The 9,567-nt window shown below is 31.3% G+C and overlaps 1 protein-coding gene across 1 annotated transcript; it reads right to left on the bottom strand.

Moving 5' to 3' along the window:
- Positions 1 to 1,448: 1,448 nt before the first annotated feature.
- Positions 1,449 to 2,771, bottom strand: LOC133335475 (small ribosomal subunit protein eS1). Its single transcript, XM_061543749.1, has 2 exons — positions 2,366 to 2,771; positions 1,449 to 1,967 (listed from the first exon to the last, which is right to left on the bottom strand). The coding sequence occupies exons 1-2, from the start codon at positions 2,704 to 2,706 to the stop codon at positions 1,502 to 1,504; spliced, it is 807 nt and encodes a 268-aa protein (XP_061399733.1). The 5' UTR covers positions 2,707 to 2,771; the 3' UTR covers positions 1,449 to 1,501.
- Positions 2,772 to 9,567: the final 6,796 nt, after the last annotated feature.

Below are 9,567 nucleotides of genomic sequence, written 5' to 3'. Positions count from 1 at the left end.
AATATATCAGTATATTTCCAAAGGCACCATAAATTGATTTCATGAAACAAATTAAATAAATTACACGAATTTAGGTAATTTAAACAAAATTTCAATTGAGGAACTCGATTTGAAACCACAAAGTTTTATGAAATCACTTTAGTGTGGTAGGCCTTCGACTAACTATAAAATTAAAAAAAGGTCTTTTTTGTGAAAGTTTAACAAATTTCTAACATATTTATAATCTACTATGAAAATATATATTTTTTAATTTTATATCTATTTCATAGTATTGAACAACATACCTTTAAATCAATCAAAAGTTCATGTTATCACATTTTTAATCTGGTACAATAATCTGTAAAAAAAGTAAAAAAGAATTGTTAATACTCTTCCATAGTTTTAATTAAAACTTGTAACTAATAATTGGGTACATCAGCTAAATTAGTTTTCATCAAGTTGCTTCAAGAGTAGCAAATAATTCGAATGAACATCATGTACAATATAAATAACTCTTAAATTGTCATTGTAAAAAAAAACTTACCTTCAAAAATTGAATATCTCGAATCGTCATGTCGGCAATATTTTTTTGTATCTGAAATAGACAAAAAAAATCGTTAGAAATGCATCGAAAGTAATTTTACAATATTGTATAAAAATTTCAAAAAATAAAATTATCAGCATATAATTTTCATCATACTGCATCAAGAGTAGCAAATAATTCGAAAGAATCAACATCATGTTTAAACTATAAATTTTTAGAATTTATCAAAAAATTAAAAATGCTTACCTATCACAAAGAAAAATATTCCCCTTGGATGTTGACATCATATTTAGGGAGGTGGTGCACCCATACATTGCAACCAACTATTGTTTGGATATCTACAAAGAAAAACAAAAAGAAGGTATACATTAGCTATAACTCCAACAAAGAATACACAATTTATTTTCATCTTGAAACTATCAGCAAATAATTGTCATTCATTTCTTTTTTGTAGTATTTCAAAAAAGTGTCAGCGACGAAAAATAATTAAACATCATTTCAAAGACATTAAAAAATATATTATAGATAAATTTACTCACCTCATTTTTGTTGAAACAAGATGTTTTTTTTTCTCCGATGAATGCGTGTGTTCTCTTCAAAGCGTCTAGCCCAACTGAAAGTCTGTAAAGAAAACAAGAAAGCAGAACGACTTCCCTTCGAACAAACAACCTATGACAACAACACACATGGGCGGACAACTGCATCGCAGAGTACGTTTGTTGTGTCACCCTTAATGTTGCCTCTCTTATCTATAGCAATGCTCTCTCAAAACAAAACAACAACAAATATTTTAGTGCAGTGGTTATGACCATACCATTTCCCCCATATGCTGCTGAAATAACAAAAATTTAATCATGTTTTTTTTAACTCAAAACTTTGCAAAAAGTTTTGTCTTTCATTCTTTTCTTCAAAATTAGAAAAAACATTTTCTACAACGAATGTTACTTCCAGGTATTATGCATTTAAAATATAAACTTCTTAAACAGACTCTTGTACTGGAGGTTCATAACCTTCGGGTCTGTCGATGACGGCACCTTCAGCCGAGACAACGGCTTCGGTACTCTTGCTACCACCATCACCGTGCAATTCCAACAATTTGGACAAATCGAAACGGGGCTTCTTCAATACCTTAACCTTGCGGATGTAGACATCGTGCAAAGGATAGATACGTTGGCACTTCTTCTCAATATCCTTGGCAATGGAGTCCAAAGCCAATTTGCCAACCAACTGCTTCAAGTCAGACTTGGTGACTTCTTCGGTGATGATTTCGTGCATCTTGACGCGAATCTTACGGACTTGAGAGTGTTGGGCATAGCAGGTCTTGCGTTGGGATTGTTGATCCTTTGCGGTGAAACCGATGCAGAAGACACGGAGCAAGTAGCCATCGGTGGTCTTGGCTTCAACAATACCTTCGATGAGGGTTTGCCATTTCTTGACCATGGATCTGGAATGGGGGTTAAATACAAAATGCAATAGATTAGTAACTACAACAACAATAATAACACATTTTTATTAAATTACAACAATTGTATACACCATAAACAAATCAAGTGAACGCCGCATAGTGTAACATCACAAACACACACACACACATGTATATTAGCAATTATGCTAAATGAACAAACACATGTTGTTTCTTTATATATATGGACCATTACTATAGTCTTGAGTTTTCATTATTAATTATTTAATGTTATTTCTTGTTCATCACTATTATTGCACTTTTTTGTTTTGTTGTCCACTGTCTTGTTGTTTTCTACATTCAAGCACTATTGCGAGCGAACACGTTTTTCTTTTCACCACACATTGAACACATTTTATTCTTGGGCAGCACGCTCGTACCTGTATTTATCGGTGGTCAAATCCATACCGTGGAAGTTGCACAAGATGTTACGGTCTTGCACATCTTCGGCGATGAGACGGAATTTACGGAAAGAACGTTCGGAATCGTTGTCCTTTTGCAAATCGCCCAAAGCGACTTCGAAGACACGGCCCTTCAAGTAATCAGAGGCGATTCTCTGACCCTGGGTACGGTTGACCAAGGTTTTGCCAACTTGGCGAACAACAAACATGTTGGGGGCTTTAACATCGTACCAATCCTTGCGGGAGAAGGGATCTACGACCTTCTTCTTGCCACCTTTTTTGCCTCCTTTGGAGAGTCCCTTATTTTTACCGACCGCCATCTTCAAAGTTCAAAGCGGAAAAAGAACGAGTCACGTTGATTGCGATATCAAAAAAGAAAGGAAGCCGAAAAATGACAACTGAACAGTAATTTTTCGTTAAGTTTTGACAGATTTTTGGCAGTGTTCACGACAATTTTGTACAAGATGTTGCCATATTGAATTTATTGAAAAATCAAAAATATCATGTTTTAGCGAAAATACATCATATTAAAAAGCTTCAGCCATGAATATAATGTCAACTTTAAGTTTTCTTCAAATAAAAGTTGTGTATTTACAAATATTTTTCATTTTACATATATAATTTTTTATCTGTATGGCAACACCATGAAATTATTTTAACGAAACTTTTCTGAACACTTCCCAACATATGCCCACCAATACAACTCTGTTCACACATAGAGTTGCCATGGCTTTCATTTGGAGCTTGTATTCGCTTAGCATTTATTTACACAAGAAGAGCTATGAAATATTAAAAAAAATCATGGCAAAGTAAAAATGGTAGAATTCATGGCACAATTATGAAGGTAGTCTCATTTGAGAAATTGATAATTGCAACCCTTTTTAATATGGAATTCATATATCAATTTCAAATAAAATGAAAAATAAATTCCACAAAATTGTATGTACAGTAGTGGACATTCGTTTGAGCGCATATGCGATTTTACTATGAAAACACATTTTTATATATTTTTTTTAAACAAAATGGTGAATATAAGGTATCGAATATCAAATACAAACATACACTTTGAAATAACTGAAATGCAATAAAAATAGCGTAATAAACAAACTTAGACTTAATAATGGATCAAAAATATTTGTAATAAATCAAAGTAAATCAAAAAAGAAAAAAGTAATAAATTACTTATATTTTTTGCATAAATGGGTTCGGTTAAGCTATTGTCATCATAAATATCATCAATTCTACAAGGAAATATGGACATTCTAATACAAAAATTGGAAAATAAATAAATCATTCAGAGTGGGTAATTACATTAAGGGTCTAAAAAAGGAACATTTGTGGTGTAAAACCATCAGCAAAGACAATTCCAATTCTGCTTTAAGAGATAAAGGACGAATTCGAAAGAAACCAGCTAAAAATCGATATTCCAACAACAAAATTAAGGAAATTTTTTAGCTATCTGTTACAATACGTACCATTTCACGGTACTTAAAGTTTACTTCTTAAATAAGATGGACTCAACGAATAACCAAGCTACGTTTAACGAACGCTTACAAATGAAATTAGTGGAATTTGATAAATGCATATGGAGTGGACAAATAAATTGTAAATGATCATAAACATGTGGTAAGATCGAAGCCGAATTTCTGGCGGGAAGTCACATGGTATGGTGTACATACTCGTACGAATGTAAGCTTTCACTTTGTGATGTGTCCACCAAAATGGATTCTTAAATGCATAATGAATTATTAGACGTCGTTTTAGTAACACATTTTGATTAAAAAGAGAAGGATATAATTTTCTCCAGGATAACGCTTCCATCCAGCCTCGAAGTAAACAAAAACTTGATTTTCTGACAAAAATATAAATAATTTACCACGGACGGCTTGCACGTATATGAGATTCCTGTGGCAAAGGTGTATGACTCTTTATAATGTTTTCTTTTGTAAATTCCTTAAATATGCTGTGAAAGAATGCTGGTTAGATATTTAACCAGCAAAATATTTATAAATATAAATTATTTTGCAATTATTACCACTGAAAACATAATATGCGTACATTTCGATGGAAGATATTTTCATTTAAATTTTAAAAGTTGAATACTGTCAAAGGCAAATTTATGAAAAAATTGGAAACATATGACTGCATGAGTCTACCTTGTATAATTATGTCTTGGGTAAAATAAGTTAAATAAGTTCAGAAAATGCATTCTACTTTAACGTCTTATAATTGGTGTTTTGTTTATGTGAATTTTTTACTATATTATTATCTAAGGAATATATGAATTTTTTTTCAATATCAGTTCACGAATGTTGCAATTCTGAATTTTAATTTACATTTCCTCACCTTATTGGGCCAATCTTTAATTCAAAAGTGATAGAGTGTACATCGCTTTAATTAAGTTTAAAAACTTGGCCGATACGTATTGCACATTAAAAAAAATTGAAAAAATGTATAATTTTATTTTAATATAATTATTTCTAATTTATTTCTGGACGCCTACGTTACAAAGACACTTTTTAATTTTTTGACAATTAATGCATGAACTCAATTGCCATCGACTGTCCTGTTGCTTCCAAACGCAGGGTAAGTAAAGGTCACATTGAGCAAACCTTCGACGAAAACTGTTAAATATTTCTTTGCTAAAATGTGACCTCAAAATATTTTAATTGCAAACACAAAATCATATGATTTTTGTACAACAAAATTACTATTATTATATATATATATGGTAAAATTTGTTATTCCGCAAAATAGTCTACATAGAGCTTATATATTTATAAATTTTAACATTAAGAATTTTGAAAATTGGTTCCAAGAGGCAATAGATGCTTATGCTTGCATACTGGGAGAATTTATCCTAATATGTTAAAAAATATGCCAATCGATATGCATACAATTTTTTTGGGAAATTATTTTACAGATTTTTAGTCTGTTCCCGTACTGCAAGAATCTACGAGATTTTACAATTTTTTTCGATATCATAAAGGAAAAAAGTGCTATCTAAGTAAAAAATAGTAGATTCTTGCAGTACGGGAACAGAACATATATTGATAGATGAACTACAATTAAAAAGGGTTGTCGATATCAATTTCTCAAATGAGATTACCTTCTATTATTATATCATGGAAAATGGCCTTTGAGTAAGCTAGAGCTGTATATTTTAATAAAAATAAAAAAAAATGGTCTGATTCATTTTAAGCTCTGTTACAAAGAGCCGATCCCAATTTAACTACATGGGAAGTTCCGTGGTCGGTGCATTCCAAATGTAAACACATAGTTGCCTGGTGAGGTTGCTTTCAAATGCATACGGTCTTTGTAAAATTAACTTTTTAAACATGGTACAAGGAAACAAGGTAGGACAACTTGAGGTGAAAAAAGCAACTCTGTAGGTAGTGGCGTTTTCTGTCAAATACGTAAATGTACGCAATGAAAGCGTTAAAAGTGTTTTTGATTTTAATAAAATTTCAATAATAATTGCAGTTTTTCCATAAGCGTATGTCGCGGGAGTAGTACGTCCACCCACAAAAAAACAAATCACAATTTAAAAGGAATTTGAGTTATGTGGGACTAATAAAATGAAAAATAAATTCTATAAAATTTTATGTATGTCGATTGGCATATTTTCAATAAATTAAAAAAATATATTTTTTAATTTATTGAAAATAAGTGTTACAACTTAGGGGGGAACACATGAGAGAGTGTTTAGGGCGTTGTTTAAAATAAATGATGCTGGAATCGCAATTTATTTTTGTGTGGTAAATGACATAAAATTGTGCTGATTTTGGGAATTGAATGATGCAACAACCCTAAATCCTGATTTTTTTTCTATGTTATGTAAATGTGCTTTACCAAGAACTAGATATATGTCGATTATGTTTTCCAATGATATTTTGCAATTCATAGGCGACAATAAATAGTAAATAGCAGCAACTTTTGAAGGCAAATTTATTTGTGTACTCATATAGCACTACACATGGTTTGTCAAAGTCATATACAAAATGTGTGACTTTTAATGTAAAAGTATAATCAAGTTTGACTCTCTACAATGCCAACTTAACATGCACTGATCGAATCCTCTTATGTGTTTCCGCCTTTATATTTATATTTATATTTATATTTATAAGAACGGGAACTTAAAAATATTAATATTAAATATTTTTGTCATTGAACACATGATGTGTGTACATTTCAAAGGAAGGTACTTTCATTTAAACTTTGAAAGGTGAATGTTGTCAATAGTAAATTTATGAAAAATTTGCAAACATATGACAACATATGGCAACAATCTACCCGATTTTACTATTTTCTTCGATATCATAAAGGAAAATTCTCAGTAAAAATTAGTGGATTCTTGCAGTACGGGAACAGACCATACATTGTATAAATATGCCATGTTTCAACGTTTGGGAAATTACAAAAATGTCAAAAATGTTGTGTTCCTATAAAAGTATTTTTTTTTTGTTATGGGTCATTATTTAATTTTATAGGAAATAAAACGTCGTAAAGTGTATGTGACAATTGGCTTTACAAACAACACGAAAAAGTTATAAACCATATTATCATGGCTTTAGTGACTCCCCATATTATCACGGCTTTAGTGAAGCCCCATGAAGGAAAATTGTTATCGCAGTAAAAAATTGTGGATTCTGGGGCAGATCACTTGTTTTATTATTTAAATATTCCTTTCGATTTATGTCAAATAAATAAATAAAAATTGATATGACGCATCTACCTTATTGAATATAACTTTCATGAAAAATATAGATATCATTTTATTGTGAATGCATGTTTGAGGATAGGGATACGCAAGGTGTATTTAATAATGTGTAAGTGACACCTTGACCCATGAATACACAAATTCATTAATTATTCCTCAAAGAATAGTTCTTGACAAAAATAAATTAATAATTGTTTTTGTTTATTTTTGTCAAAAACTTATTGTCAGCATGACAATTTAATTTCTATAACAACAATGTTGTTTTTGTAAAATATTTGTTGTTGTATCTAATGCATACACCTTATTAAATACACCTTGGACCTTGGGGATACGTAGTCGAGCGCAAAAGTCGACTTTTATGCCATGTACAGACGAGCGTTGTTCGCTCTCTCATTCATCGTTCGACCCTTAATTATGAAGTAATTACTTAGTTCCCCATACAAAATTTTCTGAGCGAACACCGACTTTTGTACATTGTTCAATTCGAATCACTCCCTGAATAATCAAGAATTTTCTCCCATCCCTAACAATTGAGAGCATTTATCGAAAATAAATTAATTTTGGCAGGTTGAAAATATTTATAAAATTTTCAAACTATTTTAGCAAAACGGAAAATGATGAATGAAAAATAAAAACTTGTTTAGTTTTTATATATGCAGCAGTATGTAAATGTTGTTATCTAAATAATGCAATATGAATTTCTTTCCCCTTGGTTCTAATTAACGTACAAAACAAGAAACAAATTTAGGGAATCGCAAACAAAAAAATTCTCAAAATTTTTATATATGATATTTGAATTTAGAAAATATAAAAATGTATGAAAACAACAATATTTTCAGAAAAAATGGAAAACATGAATTAAAAGTAAATAGATATGTGTTCATACTACAGTCGGAAAAAGTAAATTAATTAAACCAAAAAGTCGATTTTTAGACTTTTCGATTTTTACCTTTGACTAAAAAGTCAACTTTTCGATCTTTCGAATTTGTCAAAACTGTTCAAAATCAATTTTCGACTTTGACTGATTTTTTATATGAATTATTGTGAACAGAAAATGTATAGTTCCGGAAAGTGCAATTTTTGGCCAATTTAAGCTTTGTGATAAAAAACCAAGTATTTATGAAGAAAATCTAAAGTCGATCTTTGAAAAAAGTTTGAAAAGTCGACTTTACGATTTTCTCATAGATCAAAAGTCGACTTCGACTTTTAAGGGCTAAGCAGAACGCTCGCGTTAAGCCATCCGTTGCGTTAAGTGTTATCGAAAATACAACAACCACAAGGAAACGATAACACAAACGCTCGAAGTTGATGTGCGCTGCGCTTTGGAGTTAAATATATTTTAACTTTTTGCGTGATTTAACGCGATAACAAAAAACGCTCAACGCGAACATTCTGTTTAGCCCTTTAGATTTTTCAATACAAAAAGTCGATTAATCGATTAGTCCAAACGAAGTGTCATTCAATGAACTAGTTCGTTCCGGAACTACAAACACCTGATCAACTTTCGTTTGTTTTGATTCTCATTCGCCACGGTTGGTCCTCGTCTCGTTTGCTTTTTGCTTTCAACTTTCATCTAAACGCAACCAGAGAGTCACGAGTCAGCGTCATAATTTTTGAACGGCGTGAAAACCAAACGAAAGAGTTAGAGTCTAAACACAACCAGAGAGTCACGAGTCAGCGTCATAACGGCGTGAAAACCAAACGAAAGAGTTAGAGTCTAAACACAACCAGAGAGTCTAGAGTCAGCGGCATACTTTTTCGCCGGCGTGAAAACCAAAAGAAAGAGTTAGCGGCACAAAATATCAATTATTTGTTTTCATTTTCTGACAAAAAATTTTACGTTGTGCAAACCAAATTCAATTTATTATTTAATAAACAATAATGTCAATGAACTTGTGAAAAATTATTTTTTTCCATTTTATTTTTAAAATTTTCTTTCATTTTATTATAATTTCGTTAAAAAACGTCTACATGTTTGAAAATATTTGTTTTTTTAACAGCACTGCCATATGTTTTGATATAAATTTCCACTGAAATGTTGGCACTGCTGATTAAACGTTTTTCTCTCTTGCTCTCAATTGAGTTGCCATATTTTAAACTCAATTGAGAGCAAGAGAGAAAATTTGAGTATGACGCTGAGCAAAAATGAATAAAATCTATTCTGGCGTCAAGCCGCTAGACGCGAACGTCAGTCGTCGCGATTTCCCTTTGTCAATAAATACACGGTAAACGATCGTCGCTGACTCTACACGCTCTGGGTGCGTTGAGACTCTTAGCGGCTAGCGGCACAAAATGTCATTTATTTGTTTTCCTTTTCTGACAGAATATTATACGTTGTGCAAACCAAAATCAATTTATTATTTAATAAACAATAATGTCAAGGAACTTGGGGAAAGTTATTGAAAAAATTATTTTTATTCCATTTTATTATTAATTTGTTAAAAAACGTCCACTGGCATAT

Source organism: Musca vetustissima, unplaced genomic scaffold (genome assembly GCF_032173495.1).
Source record: "Musca vetustissima isolate MV318-11 ecotype Yass unplaced genomic scaffold, APGP_CSIRO_Mvet_v1 utg3459, whole genome shotgun sequence".
Lineage (NCBI taxonomy): Eukaryota > Metazoa > Arthropoda > Insecta > Diptera > Muscidae > Musca > Musca vetustissima.
The sequence above is the reverse complement of the archived record's forward strand: the minus strand, read 5'-3'. Positions and strand labels throughout refer to the sequence as shown.

Bases quoted from the DNA above. Each gene is read 5' to 3' on its own strand.
- LOC133335475 (XM_061543749.1), bottom strand. From the start codon at position 2,706: ATGGCGGTCGGTAAAAATAAGGGACTCTCCAAAGGAGGCAAAAAAGGT. The intron at 1,968-2,365 runs GTACGAGCGTGC...CCCCCATTCCAG, and splicing joins TTGACCACCGATAAATACAG to ATCCATGGTCAAGAAATGGC.